The following is a 19,059-nucleotide window of genomic DNA, read 5'->3' on the forward strand; positions in this document are numbered from 1 at the left end:
AAGCAACAGGCGTTGGTCTTGAGTCTAGATGCAGAGAAGGCTTTTGACCGCCTTGCGTGGCCTTTTCTCTTCAAGACAATGGAGGTCTTTGGGATCTCGGGTGGCTTTATGCGGGCCTTGAAGTCCCTGTATAGCGCTCCTACGGCCTCCATCAAACTCCCCCTCCACATCTCTAAGCCTTTTCTCATCTCCAATGGCACCAGGCAGGGGTGCCCCCTGTCCCCCCTCCTTTTTGCACTATGCATAGAGCCCCTCGCGGCCTCGGTCAGGAGCAACCCAGACATCTCGGGGGTCCTGGTCAGGAATAAACCGTTTAAAATCTCACTTTTTGCCGACGATGTGCTCATTACACTTACTAACATCCATGTGTCCCTTCCAATTTTAATGTGCACCTTGGGTAGGTACGGGAGCCTTTCGGGGTATAAGATCAACTCTAGCAAAACGGAGGCAATGCCCTTGAATCTCGACCCGGTGGGCCTGGATTACCTGCGTTTGAATTTTAAGTTTCGTTGGAAGACAGATGCGGTCAAGTACCTGGGGGTTAACCTCACATCTACTTATGATTCCCTCTATAACCTTAACTTCCCCCCCCTTTTCCGAGAGCTGAGAACTCTTTTGAGCAAGTGGTTGCCCCTCCCTCTTTCGTGGATGGGGCGCATTGCGGCGGTTAAAATGAGCTTGCTCCCAAAATTATTATATTTCTTTGAAACCCTCCCAGTTAAGGTACCAATAAAGGAGCTGAAGTCCCTTCAGGCGGCTATCCTTAGATTTATTTGGTGTAACAAACGTCATAGGGTGGCCAGGGAGGTGTTGATGGCTCGGAGAAACAGGGGGGGGCTTTCTGTCCCGGACATCCTAAAATACTATTGGGCGGCCCATCTTAGGAGGATCCCCTGTTGGGTGTCCCTTTGGGCATACAACAGGTGGACTGAGATTGAAAAACTTTGGCTGGCGCCTATACATCCAAACGCGCTCCTGTGGCCCCCGGCCCAGTGTGATTCGCCCCCCCCTCTTCTTGGACCGATGCAGTTCACTAGGGACCTCTGGGCATTTTGCATTAGAAGATTTCCTTTGGCATCCCCCTGCTCCCCTCTGGTGTCCTTCATATACCAACCCTTGCTCCCAAGCAGTCTGGAGTCGGACATGGTGCACCCCTGGCTCAAGGCAGGTCTATTCAGATTTGCAGACATTATAGATGGAAGTACAATGCAGATCCATTCCTTTGAGTACCTTAGAGATAAATTCTCTCTCTCTAATCGAGAGTTTTTCCAATATCTGCAGATCAGAGACTTGGCTGGCTCCTTGTTTGGCAGGGCAGGGGCCTCGATTCCCACAGATTTTGAGAAAATTTGCAGAAGGGGCACTGATACTAAGGGGCTGATTTCGGAAATTTACATTTTGCTTTCTGATTCACGGGAGGGGCCCGAGGGGTCTTTTCCATACATGCGGAAATGGGAGTCTCTATTGGGAAGGCGGATACTTCCTCAGGAATGGGCAGCAATCTGGGGAAACGCCGCCAAGACGTCAATATGCACACTATATAAGGAAAATATCTATAAAATTTTGCTATTTTGGTACCACACTCCAGATTTCCTTCATGGCATAGACCCCTCCATACCGGCTTGTTGCTGGAGATGCGGGGGAGGCAGGGGCACCATTCTGCACATATTTTGGTCCTGTCCAGGGATAGTCCCCTTCTGGGAGCGGGTTAGAGGGTTGATCCATAAAGTACTATATATAGAGGTTGATCTTGATCCCCTGATCTATGGTCTGGGTCTTGGGAATGGGGGATTGGGAAAAACGGCCTCTAAGCTTTTGTCCCACATCCTTACGGCGGCCAGATGCTTAATTGCAAAGAATTGGAGGCAGCCAGGGACACCCTCACTCCAGAGCCTCAAGTATAGATTACTGGACGTTAGACGCATGGAACATCTCACGGCACTATTGCATGACACAGCTGACCGCTTCCAGGCCGTGTGGGCACCATGGGACTACTTTGCGGGACAGGAGGATCTGTGAGACTGAGGCCTATGGGTCCTATGGAAGGAGCATGGACTCTTGAAACCCTTCCCTCTTCCCTCCTATTTCTCCTCTCCCCTCCTAACCCTCCTCACCTGTCCTGTCATTGTTTGTCTAGGTTCGATAAGAATTGTGAATTTTATGTTTTATTTTATGTATGAAAAACGTAAATTGAAAATCTCAATAAAAATTCAAAGTTTAAAAAAAAAAAAAAAAAAAAAGGTAGGATGTGCCAGCAGTCATTTTCTTAAAACATTCACAACAGGGTCTAAAAAGGGGTGACCGTGAACTAAAGCGAAACTGAAAAATGGACCAGCACACCTGTTGGTATAAGTGTAATGTGTAGGTGAACATTCACACTGGCCATTAAGTGACAAAACCTAGAATAAAAACAAATGAGTAAATACCATGCGGTAAGTAAAGAAATAACTAGTAGCATTATGTAAATAACATAGGGCATTTAGTTGATACTATTTTAATTTAAAAGAGCATAAAGGCCATTCAACCATGACAAGGTGTGCACAATCCTACACAACACTACAATTAGAATCTAGAGATGTCATCATGATATATAGATTTCATGGCAAAAATATATGGTACTTATGCACATAAATATAAGTAGAAAGGGGATGTGCCACCATTTATCAATGTATGAATCAATCCGGGCTCAAGGTGTGCAATGGGTACCGTATTCGGCTCCATACAGCATGCATCTGTGGTACAGCACTGTGCATGAGTCCTGGGACATCTACAGTGAATATACGAGAAAATCACCAGTTGTAAACATGGTCACTGACTAGACACTGAAAAATAATTTGTTTTCCACATATGTGAAAAAATACAGACTTCTGAGGTTGTTGGAAAAATGATTATACTTTTGCCTAGGTAATTCAAAAAACTATGAAGAAGGGATAATCCTAGATTTGGTAAAAAGGTTGAATCCTGGAAGAAGCTCACCCGCTCCATAATCACACGGACATCTTCAGCAAAACAGAAAAAAAAAATCTGAGACCAATCAAAGCTCCTGAATCTACAGTATATATAGCTTTTAGCTTATAAGAGGTGGAGATAGAGGCGAAATTGTTCCAACATTTCGGTCCAGTCCCTCCCAGAAAGTTCATAGTCAACACTTGGTGTCAAATTGCTGCACTGAAATTTCACTTCCATTTTTAATTCGTTTTATTTGGTTTGCTTATGTATACTTTGTTGTCCATCGGCACTAGTAAGACTTTGGTTGGGACGCTCCCCTATATGAGCCAGAGCTGTTCTTTAGTATTACGTTCTTGTCAGAGAAAGTAAGCGGTGTCTGATGTCCTATACCAGAAGATGTTTTTTTCTTTAATGGGATTGTCTTCGTGGGAATAGGACTACCACTTTATTGTGCACAATATGGACACAACTGTTGTGAGATCCAGGAACGGACATATAATTGGTGTAACCTGTGCGACTGAACAGGGGCCCAAGGGGTAATGGGGCACATTATGATGATGATTAATGGGGTAATAGGGCGCATTATGATGATATCTTGGGCTGAAAAGGGCCCATATATTGCTCTTGACCAGGAGCCCTTTTCTGTCTGTCTCCACCAGTGGTGAATTAGACTGTTGTGAATGTTAGTTATGTTTTGGCTGCTGGGAGGCTCCCTCTGGTGGCCAGGAATGGTTTGGACTTGGACCAGGTGTGTTGTGCAGTGGGTGTTTCCTTTGCTAACTCTCTGCTTATTTAAGTCCTGGTCTGATTGCAGGCTGTTGCCGGATGTTAAGCTGGGTTCACACTAAACGACAGCGACAACGACGTCGCTGTTACGTCACCATTTTCGGTGACGTAACAGCGACCTTGTAAGTCGCTGTTATGATCGCTGCTTAGCTGTCAAACACAGCAGAAGCAGCGATCATAACGTCGCTGTGTTACATGTTCAGAGAGCAGGGAGCCGCGCTTAGCGCTGGCTCCTTGCTCTCCTAGGTACAGTACACATCGGGTTAATTAACCCGATGTGTGCTGCAGCTACATGTCACAGTGCAGAGAGCAGGGAGCCGCGCGCACTGCTTAGCGCTGGCTCCTTGCTCTCTTTGCTACAGTATACATCGGGTTAATTACCCGATGCATACTGCAGCCACATGTCACAGTGCAGGAGCCGGCGCTGGCAGCAAGAGCGGAGGCTGGTAACCAGCGTAAACATCGGGTAACCAGGGAAAGGACTTCCCTTGGTTACCCGATGTTTACGCTGGTTACAGCTTACCGCAGCTGCCAGTGCCGGCTCCTGCTCGCTTCATTTCGTCGCTCTCTCGCTGTCACACACAGCGATGTGTGTGTCACAGCGGGAGAGTGACGACGAAAAAATGAAGCTGGACATTCAGCAACGACCGGCGACCTCACAGCAGGGGCCAGGTCGTTGCTGGATGTCACACACAGCGACAGCGACGGGACGTCGCTGCAACGTCACAGAAAATGGTGACGTAGCAGCGACGTCGTTGTCGTTGTCGCTGTGTGTGACACCAGCTTAAGTTGTTCTTTGTATCTCCAGCCTGCTTAATCCTGCTTTACACCACATCTACTCCAGATAAGTGCTTGCTCTTTACATCTTTATTTTTTTTTATATAGCGCTAACATATTCCGCAGCGCTTTTATTTATTGTCTGGTTCTTTTGCTTATCTGGGTTTGTCATTTGTTGTGGTTGGTTTCAGTTTATTTCCTTCCAGGGATTTTCCCCCTCAGTGGATTGTTGAGGAACTCCCTGCAGTTCTGTGTGGAGTATAGCTCCTTTGGGTCCATGTGTTTGTTGCTTGTTGAATTTGTTATAATTCTTGTTTTCTGTTCATTGGTATGACAAGGGCACCTGGTATAGGACGGAGTTCAGATCGAGCGATCTGAGGGCCTTTTTGTACTATCAGGAAGTTGGTGTTTTGCAGGGTTTTTCTCTGGTCACCATTAGTCCCTTTCCTGTCCTTTCCTATTTTAGTCAGCGGGGGCCTCACCTTTTGCTAATCCTGTCATCTACCTGTGTATTGTGTTTTTCCTATATCACTGCATTCTTTGAATGTGGGGGGCTTGCTATTCTTGTCTATTTTCTGAGGCAGAGAGTTATTCATCTTTCCTACCTTTAGGATAGTTAGTTCTCCGGCTGGGTTTGCGGTGCACAGGATGTTAGTTCACCCCTCGGCTACTTCTAGTTGTGATGGTTAGTAAGGGGATGGCGGCCAGATTAGTTGCCAATGCTCTTGTCACCTTTTGCCAATGATTTGTGGTGGTCTTCCATGGTTCCGGATCATAACATTAGACATTAGGCTGAGCATATATAAAATCATCCAGAAAATCATTTTTTTATTTATTTTTTTTTTTTTATTATAAAGGAGACATGTTCTCTCTCCTAGTAATTACTGGAATTCTTCATAGAATTAAAATTCTGAAGACGCTTTCATTAGAACTATGTGTTGTGATATTTCTGTTATTACTCTGGAAATGCATGAATAAATTGAGAAATGGGTGTTACAAGTTGGAAGTGTCACTACATAGGCTGACACTGTCCAATCAATGCTGACAGTATCTTATTTTCTGAATCAGACAGGGGTTCACAGGCAAGTCCAATGTGTAAAATTTGCAGAGTTGAGGAGATGCCAGCATGAAAGAGAAGTTTCGCAGGATCTGGTCTGGTGGCCATGGATTTACCGACAACTTTGTTCAACTCTAAAAATGGATAATTTAATTTTGAGGGCTAGAACATAAAATGGACACATAATTATAAAATATACTTTTATTCAGGATAATTACAACAGCATCAAGTTGGAAAAGCTACAAAATGACAAAAAGAAATATCGATAACAATTGTGATTGCAACACTGGAAAGTGACCTATGGGCATTCAGTTTACTTACAGCGTCTTTTCAGAGTTGTGCAATTCTTCCGTTAAACACCTAGAGAAGTAGAAATAAATTGACAACTGGGTGTAAGTATGTCCCTTGAGAAATTAATGTATCCTAAAATAATGGGACCCATTCATACTTGTTAATTTTGTCTGTATTTGGCCTCAGCATTTGCAAGTGAAAACCACAAATGGGATAAAGTGTAATGGAAAATGTGTGTGTTTCTGAGTGTCAGTCCCACTCCTCATTTTGGCCTAAAGATACGGATATAAAAATGTTACAAAGTATGCAACTATGAATGAGATCTGACACTGTCAGCCATGATTGAACAGTAACAGACTAAATAGGGGCACATCCACTGAGTAGGGATATAGATGCCTGTTTGTGCCCAGAAGGACACATGGTTGCACTAATCAGTCATATTACAAAGGGTTTTGTGGACCAGACAACCATATTACCTGCATTACCTGTTTTACCTGTATTAGTGTTTGCTGTTGTATATATGATATTTATGCTTTTCAGCTATATTTCTTGTGTGAATAAATCAATGGATTGTATAATTGACCGGGACAGCTCACTACATATATATAGTAGCAATGCACATATCTTCATAGTAATATATAATGCTTCAATCGCTGTCAACAACCACTGTTAAATTGGTTTTGCATGCAGGAATGTGCCTCAAACAATGCTGCTCCTATTCACAAATGACACTGCACTTTTTTTTTTTTCATCTTTTTATGGAAGAGCAATTTGCTCCAAAGATAAGCCTATGAAAATGCCTGGCGTTGCTGTGTAAAAGAGTATGTTCAACATCAGTACACCATTATATTATTTTATTATTGTTGGTATACTGTAAATTGAAGGACTTGTGTATTAGGCCAATTGACAAGTAGTTCTTGATGTCCTCTAGTGGATAACGTCTGGTATAGTTACAATATACCGTATAGCCCAGTACCTGCTAAAACTAACAAGGACATATTAGTCATTTTCTATGGCTCAAAGTGAATTCCACATGTTACACTCATTAATATTTACAATGGGTTTATTTTAGTATACTGCAATACAAAAAAAATTGTCTTTTTCTTAATTCTTTTGTCATTTTAAAAAGTGTTTTAGGGACCTTAAATTGTAAATAATAGATTTAAATGATAGTTACTTGAAATTGATTAATATATATGAAAGCAAATGTTACCGATGCAGTGTTGCAAACACTATAGGTACATGACAATATGTCCATATTAATTAAGAGAGCTAAAACTGCTATGTATATGCTATATATAAAAAAAAAGATCTAAAACCAGTGTGGTATACTGCTGTGTGGTCTTAAAAACAGGACACTTATATAAGACACATATAGAGCATACTACTTCCTTGCTCTTGACTCTTTTTATTGTTCATTTGTTTCCTAAATACAAAGCCAAATAACTTTCTAAATAGTTTTCATTAAAAAAAATTCTACCGTTTTGCTGCTGCAGCTGTCTTAAGTCCATTTTCTAGCTCAGTACTTTTGGAAAAATGTTATAAATCCTCAGCATTACAACAACTCATTTCTGTCTGCTATCGCTGCTCCTCTTCCCTTCTCTCAGTGTGAGAGATAGCAGCAGGGAGGAGGAGCAGGTTTTGGACAGATCCCCACAGCATGAAGAGGGGGCAAAGAAAAAAAACAGGCTGTAGAAAAGGAAGTAATAACATCAAGAGGATATGAGTACAGGATAAAAGCTGTGCTAAACATGAGCATTGAAGAAAGCAGCCCTGTTAATACAGACAGACCTTATATCCAGCCTATATTACAGGAAGAAACTCTCACAAGCAACAAATTGAAAATTTAGATCATGCTGCAAAATTCTTATCAAGGGGTATGAAAATAAATGTTTACAAACTGGACAGTAGTCTAATTTTAGGTAACAACTAACATGTAAAATACATTTTTCTAAAAGCTGTATGTAGTCTTTAAGGTCTTTTTTATGGCTGTATTGTGTTTCCATTTTACTTACTTTTTTATTTGTCATTTACCTACACTGCCCTACTAAACGAAATATAAACTAAAATTCTGTAGTACAGTCATCTAAAGATAACCTTGCACACAAGATAACTGGCTTAACCCAACGATTCTGGATGTAATGGGGGTGTCACAATTCTCCCTGAAGTTGTATTGCCTGATCTTCAGAGGTGACAAAAAAGGTGCCAAAACTGTCTGTCAGTAGCTTATGTTTTGTTCACAAGATTCATAGGAGTCCAGCTGTGTAAAGCGATTTATAGAGGAAAATAAAAAGCAAGAGTGAGTGTGAATATCGAAAAGTAAAATTTAACTTTCATTATGAAATAAAAAATATTTATTGTTAATATAGTCCGTCTCTATTTAAGAATTTCCAACCTTTTGTAACTGCATTTAGAATTATATCCTTTGGTGTATAGAGGAAATTACTGCGTTATAGTCAGTCTTATGTAACCAGTAGTAGAACCTCTTTACATTGTTCCTCAATACCACTTATAATAATATAGTGGGGCCCATTACAATATAAGTATTCAACCTTAACATTATTGCTATTTATCATTCCAGAAGTAATAAGAATTAGAATTTTAGCCAAAGTCTCATTATACTGTTGCTCGGGGCTTGAATTTGGCGACCCCGTTTTACCCTCTCGCATTCCCTATTGAAAATTCTTGGTCAGGGACAAGGACTATTTTAACAATAAATATTTTAAAATTTGATAAAAATTAAATTTTATTTGCTATATTCACACTATCTTCTGCTTTCCCATAGAAATAATTCTATCTGGTCGTGTACACCCTTTGTGAATATATGTATAGGGGGATAGTAAGGTTCTAGTTTGCAGTAATATTCGCATCAAAGTTAAGATTTGTCCTACAGGAACTAGTCAAGGTAGCTACAGTGGCTGGGATGATGTCTATACATTGATAAGAAATGCTGTCCAGTTACAGAATAATTTGATATCTCTGGTGTTTTACCGAAAATTATTAATGAGTATGGGCCCCAAACCCTTGTTTCCATTCAACAATATGATCCACACTGGTTCTAGTCAATCAAAACCAGAATAGGGAAACTACAAAAAGGAAATGTTAAGTGCACCAGCCACTTCATCCACATGTCACTTCATTATTTTATTTTTGTCTTTACAGACCAATTAATTCACCTTGCAGATAAAGTACTAACATATGTATAAATGCAGTTCTCTGTAATGACTGATCCCAACTGAATGGGTGAATAAAAATAACATTTTCTTAACAAATGTGAAATCAAGTAGTGAGGTAATAAGTTAACATTGAGCACCAATAATACATTTGTTAAATGTTTACTTATAAAAAGGTAATGTATATGAATTTCAATTTTACAGATTTTTCATGCAAACTTGGCACCGGCTGATGTGGGTTCGGATCAGGCCGGCTTTCAGTGTATCAGCAGACGGGGAGCTCTGGAATGTCTTGTCAATAGTTGTAAGCCAGAAACTGTATTTGTTAGCAAAATAGTGGCAAGTTCCACGCCCACCATTGCATTCAATGAATGGAGTTGCTCTGAAGTCTTCTAAGCAGCTGCCAGGAGAAGAAAGACTCTGTCCACCTCCCTCGTCACCTGCGGCTGTGTGCTGAGATAAAGAGTGCAAGGTTAGATTTGGAGGTAATTTCACTACCATACTCTCTGATGATAGAGATTTTACAGATACAGACGGAAATATATTTTCCCATGTACAGGCCACTATTATGAGATATCAAAGCATCGTTTACAGTTAGGTCCAGAAATATTTGGACAGTGACACAATTTTCGTGAGTTGGGCTCTGCATGCCACCACATTTGATTTGAAATGAAAACTCTACAACAGAATTCAAGTGCAGATTGTAACGTTTAATTTGAAAGTTTGAACAAAAATATCTGATAGAAATTGTAGGAATTGTACACATTTCTTTACAAACACTCCACATTTTAGGAGGTCAAAAGTAATTGGACAAATAAACCAAACCCAAACAAAATATTTTTATTTTCAATATTTTGATGCGAATCCTTTGGAGGCAATCACTGCCTTAAGTCTGGAACCCATGGACATCACCAAACGCTGGGTTTCCTCCTTCTTAATGCTTTGCCAGGCCTTTACAGCCGCAGCCTTCAGGTCTTGCTTGTTTGTGGGTCTTTCCGTCTTAAGTCTGGATTTGAGCAAGTGAAATGCATGCTCAATTGGGTTAAGATCTGGTGATTGACTTGGCCATTGCAGAATGTTCCACTTTTTTGCACTCATGAACTCCTGGGTAGCTTTGGCTGTATGCTTGGGGTCATTGTCCATCTGTACTATGAAGCGCCGTCCGATCAACTTTGCGGCATTTGGCTGAATCTGGGCTGAAAGTATATCCCGGTACACTTCAGAATTCATCCGGCTACTCTTGTCTGCTGTTATGTCATCAATAAACACAAGTGACCCAGTGCCATTGAAAGCCATGCATGCCCATGCCATCACGTTGCCTCCACCATGTTTTACAGAGGATGTGGTGTGCCTTGGATCATGTGCCGTTCCCTTTCTTCTCCAAACTTTTTTCTTCCCATCATTCTGGTACAGGTTGATTTTTGTCTCATCTGTCCATAGAATACTTTTCCAGAACTGAGCTGGCTTCATGAGGTGTTTTTCAGCAAATTTAACTCTGGCCTGTCTATTTTTGGAATTGATGAATGGTTTGCATCTAGATGTGAACCCTTTGTATTTACTTTCATGGAGTCTTCTCTTTACTGTTGACTTAGAGACAGATACACCTACTTCACTGAGAGTGTTCTGGACTTCAGTTGATGTTGTGAACGGGTTCTTCTTCACCAAAGAAAGTATGCGGCGATCATCCACCACTATTGTCATCCGTGGACGCCCAGGCCTTTTTGAGTTCCCAAGCTCACCAGTCAATTCCTTTTTTCTCAGAATGTACCCGACTGTTGATTTTGCTACTCCAAGCATGTCTGCTATCTCTCTGATGGATTTTTTCTTTTTTTTCAGCCTCAGGATGTTCTGCTTCACCTCAATTGAGAGTTCCTTAGACCGCATGTTGTCTGGTCACAGCAACAGCTTCCAAATGCAAAACCACACACCTGTAATCAACCCCAGACCTTTTAACTACTTCATTGATTACAGGTTAACGAGGGAGACGCCTTCAGAGTTAATTGCAGCCCTTAGAGTCCCTTGTCCAATTACTTTTGGTCCCTTTAAAAAGAGGAGGCTATGCATTACAGAGCTATGATTCCTAAACCCTTTCTCCGATTTGGATGTGAAAACTCTCATATTGCAGCTGGGAGTGTGCACTTTCAGCCCATATTATATATATAATTGTATTTCTGAACATGTTTTTGTAAACAGCTAAAATAACAAAACTTGTGTCACTGTCCAAATATTTCTGGACCTAACTGTATGTAAAAACAAAATCCAGATTTGGATGTGAACTATAATTTCTTGTAAATAAATGAACCTTAAAATCTATTATATTAGACTAGATCGTTGAACATGTTAAGAAAAAACACTGGTAGATTATTGGGATTACACATTAAATAAATACAACATCTAACCAATTATAAAATACAAACCATAAGGAATGAATATCCAATCCACAAGCTTCTCCAGCCTTCGGGACAGAACGGGATGGAAGTATCTTGGCTATGGACGGCAATTGCAACTGCAGGAGCCTCACAAACAGTACAGCGACTTATATAGGGTTGGATTTCTTCTTCTACTAACGGCATCATTGGAAGCGGAGCTGTGGTTGACAGCCAGTAAGACTTATCATTACGACTGGCGTAATAGCACACGTCACCTGGGTTGCAGTACAGGAAAGGCATTGTACTGAAGCGTTGAAGACAAGATCCAGCCAGACCTGTGGAAACACAACAGATGTGAGTATAAAGTAGGGCTAAATGCATCATCATAAAGGTGGGTGTACATCAACAGTCTGAATGTGGTTTAAGGAAAGCAATCTTTAGAAAATGACTGTGTTTAAATCTCAAGTTTTTATGTTACATGTTTTTAGACTCATACTTGATGTCCTTTCTTTTTAACATTGACCTTTGCTTCACACAGAAGACAGGTCACAAATTAAGTCATGTGACCTAAGCGGCGCTAAAAATGGCAGAAGATAGCCACCGTTGAGTATATTACTGCACTCATGACAAATACTGTGTTTCCCCAAAAATTAAACAAGGCCTTATATTCATTTTTGCTTCAAAGGATGTGTTAGGGCTTATTTTCAGGAGATATCTTATTTTCCATGAACAACAATCTACATTTATTGAGTGACTAAGAGCGCAATGTGCGTTTGAAATGCGTAAGATGTTGCTTGTGCACTGTGGTGGATTATTTTAAATGGATTCTTAATACAATTTGAAGATTTTACTCCTCCGGATGCCGATCCCTTCCTTTTCTGCATTTACCTGTGGGTGAACAGGTGGTTGTCATATGGATGTCTTTGGGAGCAGATTGATGTGAATGCTTAGCAATTTTTCCTGGACTTGCTTAATCTACCTTTTATTCTTGAACAAAAGATTTAACATTTATTCTAATATAGTCATGACCAAAGTCAGACCAAAGCCTTTTCCCTCCTGTCTCAGCACTACACGCACAGATCACGTCTTCCAGCTTAGGAAATAAGTTTTGCTGACCTGATTCACACTTGCACTTCTTAGCATTTCCCTTGTAACCTGTTAACTGAGGTTATTGTACTCTGCTCACATTTTCGGACCATTCAGATATCCAACATATTCTCTTTGCAGAAAGCAGTAACATTTTTGCCCGGAGAGGCTTCCATGATTCCTTTCTTGTACTCAAAAGAATAACTCTTTTTTTTTGCACTCGTATTGTTTTGGGGTAAAAATACTAGTGTGATATATTTCTTGTTCATCAGTTAACATACAGTAGTGTACTGTAGTATATGGTGGATAGACCCTTCACCAAGAAAAGCAGACACTACCAAAAGAATTACACTCCACTCAAAAGACCCCACGAGACTCAAAACAATAAGGGTTGACAAGTGCCAGGTTCTCATTCTCACACAAAGATCAGGTTGTCCTGCTGGTGTCGCTCATGTCACAGATGTGTTATGGGTCGTCATGCCTGATGGCGATCCAGCAGCTCTATTCTGCGTTCCACTGCAGCCAAGTGTAGGAGTTGGGTACACCTGGTGAATGGAAGCCACAACGCTCTAATGTAATGGGCTTGAGAGGGGAGTGACGCTAACGGGACTATCCAATATGTGTGGGACAGCCTGACACTTGCCAACCTTTATTGCTTTTGGTCTTGTGGGTTCTTTTGAGTGCTATTCCTTTAGGGGTGTCTGCTTTCCTGGATAAAAGGTCTATCTTTCCTGCTGCATTCTATTGGACAATTGATTTTACTTTTTACATGTATAACTACATGGACACATAAATTGACATTTTTATGAACTGTAGGGCTTATATTTTGAGAATCCTTAAAAATCATGCTAGGGTATGTAGAAGAGTGATCTGTTACCTGCAACCCCTCAAATATGTCATTGCTTTTAGCAGAATGTGTAATGTGTATTTATATGTGTATGGACAGTAACATGTTTAAGTTCCCTGTGTGCATGTCTATGGGCGCAGTGCTGCCAGCCAACATTAAATGTCACCAGTCCTGGGTTCCCTAGTTGGAAGGGGATGTTTAAGCCTCAGGCATAGTGAGGGCTGAAAGAGTTAACCAAAGAAGACGTCCCAGAGCAAAGGAATATAATGTTGGCTATTTCCTGATTTAAGGGAGTTAAGAGTCCAGTTAGTAGTGTATTGTGGAGAAGATGAACCAAGGCAAAAGTAACTGGCAGGAGGAAGCAAAGGTAACCGTGCCTGGATTGTAGCTTAAGCTCCTTGGAGGAGAAAAGAGCATCCCCCCATCAAAGAAAGCTAATGTGAAGAGTGCGGACATTGGTGGGTCAGTTTTGACAGGTGGTCACTGACAGTAGGGGACAGACTTGAGGAGTGATCCCAAAGTAACACCAATAGAACAAACTGAGTTCGCAGCCAAAGAACAAAAATATTGTTGATTAAAATTACTTTTAAACTAAAATTACCCAGGGGTCGCAGTACACTAACATCACACACACCCCCTCCCCTGGTTAGGTGACACCAGTCAATCAAATCCTTGTTGCCACCCTCCAGGCTTGATGTCCACACCAGGTGGGGCGGAGCCAGGCGGTTGACCCCACCCACCAAGGAGTTCACAGGCCTGGAGGCGGGAAAAGACAGTAGTTGGAGAGTTTGTGGTAGCCAGTGAAGGTGAGAGGAGTGAAAACTGTTGGTGTCTGGGTTGGAGCCCAGGCACGTTCAGCAAGGTCGGCAGACGGTGGTGGCTGTCTGCAGGAGTTGGTGTAGGTCAGCGGAACCGTAGGACCGGGGTCGGGCGGTGGCCCGCTGGTACCGAACCGGGAAGCAGATTGAAGCCAAGCACCAAGGCAGGGTACTCAGATCACGACTAGGCTAGGAGCCGCCGTAAAGGTCAAATTATCTGATTGCGGTCTGGACCTCAGGGGTTCATTCCCACCTAAGTCCCGTCAGAAGGCAACAGCCCAACCCGTCTGGATAAGTGCCACCGCCAAAGGCCAGAGATCCAAGGGCCAGCGCCTCGGGAAAACGGGCTCTCCCGACACGCACACGCCGGGAAGCGGACTACCCGTGGGAAGCCATAGGAGTCAAATACACTTACACAGGTGCAGGAAAACGACAGCCACCATCAACCCGTCCGGGGAGAGTGATAACACCGCAGCCGGCTGTGGGCCCCGTCCATCCAGCTGTTTGGTTTACCAGAGACTCTGTCCTTCTGTGTCTGAGTGAGTACAATAGTGCCATCCGGCACTGCACTGCAACGTTGCACCCGCGCCCCATGCGGCCTCCCCGCCTCGGCACCTGCACCTATACCTCCTCCCTACTCCCCAAGCGGTGCCCCGGGACCAACAGCCCTACCCACGGAGGGGTCAACACCTTAGCTGCTCTCCGCCATTGCTCCCAGGATCCCCCGTCACCAGCAGCGGTGGGGCCCACCATCACCACAACCCGTGGGTGGCGTCACGACCGACATCCCAAATATCCACCAAAAACCTCCCCTTTTCACTCGTGTGCGAGGAGGCGCTGCTCGAGCCCCGGGTCTGGCCCCGTGCTCGAGCCACCGAGGAGCAGAAGCACCAGACCCGAGCGCCAGCGATTCCAGACGAGCGGCGTTCCCACCCCCCCGCCTGCGACACATGCATCCTCCCGCCCATCATCTCTCAGCGCTGAAGCCGGCGCTGACAGGATGATGGGCAGGATATGCGCGCATAATTAACAACCGGCCCGCATGATCACCCCTGGCAACTACAGCCTGGAGTGATCATGTGTGGCTATAGTCACTGCCCCCCACGCATCATAATCAGCGCGGGGGGGCAGTGATTAAGTATACTCACCGGACACCATTCCCTACAGCATCACGATGTCCTCCTGTCTGCCGGCCGCTGCTGTGTGTGGAGGGCGGTGTGCACAGCGATGACGTCATCACTATGCGCACGGCTCCACACAGGTCAGCGGCGCTGCTGCTGGCACAGACAGGAAGACGAGCGTTGCTGTGTGGAGTGAGGAAAGGTGAGTATAAACGTTTATTTTTTGTTTGTGTGTTATAGGATACGGGCCATATACCAGGATGGGGGTATATAGCAGGATGGGGGTATTTATCAGGATGTGGGTATGTAGCGTATACAGTATAGTGTGTCATGACCACATTTTTTGCTTAAAATTTTATTTTCCTATTTTCCTCCTCTAAAACCAGGGTGCGTTTTATGGTCCGGTGCGCCTTATAGTCCGAAAAATACGGTACCTTTCAGTGGAAGGTTCTGCTGTATATAATTGGGCTTTTGTCCTCCTAAATATTGAAATAATAACATGTGCAATATCTAGTTTTTTATTTAAATTTTCTTGCTCTAGCTTTTCTGTCCACATCACATTATTGGGTCTGTGCAAGATATATTTTTTTGTCCTATATACCTTTTGGAATTAGTGCAATAGATATTTATAATACTTTATTTGGAATTTGTGCAATATATTCTAACAATTTTTGTTGTGCGGCTGTGCAATATATTAAAAAATTATATAATCTACATTTTTTTTTACTGATATCAGCTTTAGCACATATATATTTATATACATTTTTCCACTTGGTTACCCTATATGTTTTTAATGGACTAACCTTTGCACGATTGTGACCCCTTGTGGAGAAAATTATAATATCCAAATCTCTGGTATTTTTAACCAGTACCTGCAAAAGTGAATTGTTCATCCAACAAACATGTGCTTATTAATTGGATTGTATGAATAAGAGGACCTGTTCTATGCTTATCCTCAATTCTTATTTTTTTCTTGCATATTCTATTTTTAAAAAAAACTTTCAATAAAAAAATAATTTTAATCAACAATATTTTTGTTCTTTATCTGTGAACTCAGTTTTTTCTATAGGTGTTGATGCTAATGAGTTAGCCAGTATACAGTGTGTCCACCCATATCCTGTCCACTGTCATTAACTTGAGAACGGCAGCAGCTATAGGCATAGAAGTGGTGTCTAGGTATAGTAAAGTAGCCATGCGCTGGGCAATGAAACCACCTTTAGCGCCACCTGGTGGAAAACAACGGAGTTAGCATTTTTATCTCGAAAGTGGACAGGATATGGGTGGACACACTGTATATTCTGTTAGGCCCTCTTTTTTGGTGATCCCAAAGTAGTAGCATAGCCGTGTAGGGTCTAGCCACAGTGATATACATGGACTTGTGTGGTTGGATGTCCAGGGGACAGCGAAGCCTCAAACTCCCATCCTATTTGGTAGCCGATGTGAACTTGTCTATAACCGTAACAGAATAGCCGGTCAGTGCTACAATGTTAAGGACTTATAGGAAACAGAGTGTGAAACCTGTTGCAAGCAAAGTGAAACGGTGTTGGAAAGATGTTACAAGTAAACTATGTTCAGTTTGTAACCGTTGTGGATGTGCCTTTAATAAACCTGAACGCGGAACCACACAGTGTGAACAAGACGATAAGAAACTGGCTTGTGACCAAAAGTATCGCTGTGATCAAGTAACACCTCCACACCTACCCAAACCCCTGTGTCTGCAGCATGCCGTGGCAAGCGAAACAGTGATGCCCTCGCCCATTACTACCAGCACTGGACATGATACAGCTACAGACATAATAAATTTGCTACTAAAAAGAGAAATAAAAAAATCACCAGAGCCCTCCTTTCACACTGCTGGGTATTCACATTTTTATAAGCGCATTCCTAGCTGTAATATGTTATCTTTAAAAAGTTAAAATGTAATTAAAAATAGAAATCATGTTACCTAAATCTTGATTGTGTGCTTTCTCTTGCCCTTCAAAATACAACAGACTGTATCCGCTCCACAATTTGCCCATGCCTACAGGACACATGGGCTCTTGGTCAGTCTGGCTGTGCTTCACTAGGAGATAGCCAATGTTCACACTTCTTCCTGGCATTCCTGGTAACCCAACAGAACCAGGCACACCAGCGTTTCCTGACAAACAGAGGAAAGGTTTATATGATGTGGTCAATATCATCACAAAAATGTACATTGTTCACAGGGAACAGATAGATTTAAAGCAAATACCCCAGCGAAGCCCATAAAGTGCCTGTGCACCCCAATTCTGAGCTCTGATATAGTTAGTTCCACTTAAAAAAAAAAGTTATCTCCTACCCTTTGGATAGGGGATTACTTTCTGATTGCTGGGGGGCCAACCATAGTATCCCCCAAATCAGGGCTTTAGATCTCAGAGAATGGGTTTTGCAGCCAGCCCCATACTGAATAGAATGGAGGTGTGCATGGACGGCGTCTGCTCCCTTCATTGTCTATGGCACTGCTGAGTGCAGCATTCAGCTAGTCCCACACACAATGAATAGAGTGGAGGGCGTGCATTCATACCTCTGTTCTATTCAGGATAGGTCTTTTTTTGGGCGGTGAATGACCCTTTAAAGTAAGAAATTCATTGACATTTTTACTGGTTCAAGGGCATAGAAAACAGAGCAGTTAATGTTCTCACACACATGCTTGTCTATATTGTGTAAAGCTCTGTTCACATATTGAAGCTGTGGCGCATTTTCCCCCCCGCAACAGTGACAAAGATAGCATAGCTTGCCTCAATTTTTGAAAACCAAAGCAAAAACGTGTCTGTTTCACTGAGATTATGCCGTAACGTCTAAACACAGCCGAATACTGGAACTCTGATACCAGCTGACATCATTCACTATTCAATGGGATCGATGAATTATTAAGGATCTACCTCCCATCTTGTACCTACTGATGTAGACAGGACTGTTGAACAGATATGTGACTTCATTGATTTAGTTTGACCTGGTGTATTTCATTAAAGCGTTACCGTCATTTTAATTTTTATGTCATAAATCACTAGCACAGATGCAAATATGCAACTGTGTAATATATCTTATCAGTTATTATCATAATTCTCAATGGTGAGGTAAAATCTGTATTCAGTGAAGACTCCCATTACTGAGACAGGAGATGGCAGATGGTGCTGATGAGATTCTATGTAGATAGAAGAGGGAGGAGGGTGGAGCTAGATGCAGAGGGTGGAGCTAGAAGCAGAGCTCCGCCCCCTCCTTACTCATCTATCTACATAGAATCTCATCAGTAACAGCTCTCATCTCCTATCTCAGTAATGGGGAAGTCTTCACTGAATACAGATTTTACCCCAGAATTGAGAATTTTGATAACTGATCAGTTCTGGCAGAGAAAGAAGCAGATTTGTCTCATAAGATATATTACACAGTTGCTTATTGTCATGAGTACTATTGATTTGTGAAGTAAAGATTAAAATGACGGTTACAACTTAAAGTGGTATTGAAAATATAATGAAATGTAACAGAAGATCTTGGATTGGCAGATATTTCTACACATTGCTTTTAGTGTTATTCCATGTGATGCATTATTAATTAGTAATTACCTTGAAGTCCTACTGGACCCCTCTGCCCCATTATCCCCTGGTCTCCACGGGTGCCGGGCACTGCAGACCTTCCAGCTGTACCTGGCACACCTTGTTTGCCTTGTGGACCCTGTGCTCCTGGAAAACAAGACGTTTCTAGATTAGATTTTGGTAATTAGTCTTTTCTAAGCCATGACTTGTTTTGAGTCTCCCCATCTGAACTGA

At 42.3% G+C, this 19,059-nt stretch overlaps 1 protein-coding gene across 1 annotated transcript in view; it reads right to left on the reverse strand.

The window, feature by feature from the left end:
- Positions 1 to 5,755: 5,755 nt before the first annotated feature.
- Positions 5,756 to 19,059, reverse strand: part of COL4A2 (collagen type IV alpha 2 chain) — a 359,463-nt gene continuing 346,159 nt past the window's right edge. The window contains exons 46-49 of the mRNA XM_075336673.1: positions 18,856 to 18,972; positions 17,220 to 17,411; positions 11,451 to 11,737; positions 5,756 to 9,486 (exon numbers count right to left, since the gene is read on the reverse strand). Coding sequence (XP_075192788.1) covers positions 9,232 to 9,486; positions 11,451 to 11,737; positions 17,220 to 17,411; positions 18,856 to 18,972 — 851 coding nt within the window. The 3' untranslated portion in view covers positions 5,756 to 9,231. The remainder of the gene's footprint in view (positions 9,487 to 11,450; positions 11,738 to 17,219; positions 17,412 to 18,855; positions 18,973 to 19,059) is intronic.

The sequence above is a fragment of the Anomaloglossus baeobatrachus genome, chromosome 2 (genome assembly GCF_048569485.1).
Source record: "Anomaloglossus baeobatrachus isolate aAnoBae1 chromosome 2, aAnoBae1.hap1, whole genome shotgun sequence".
Classification (NCBI taxonomy): domain Eukaryota; kingdom Metazoa; phylum Chordata; class Amphibia; order Anura; family Aromobatidae; genus Anomaloglossus; species Anomaloglossus baeobatrachus.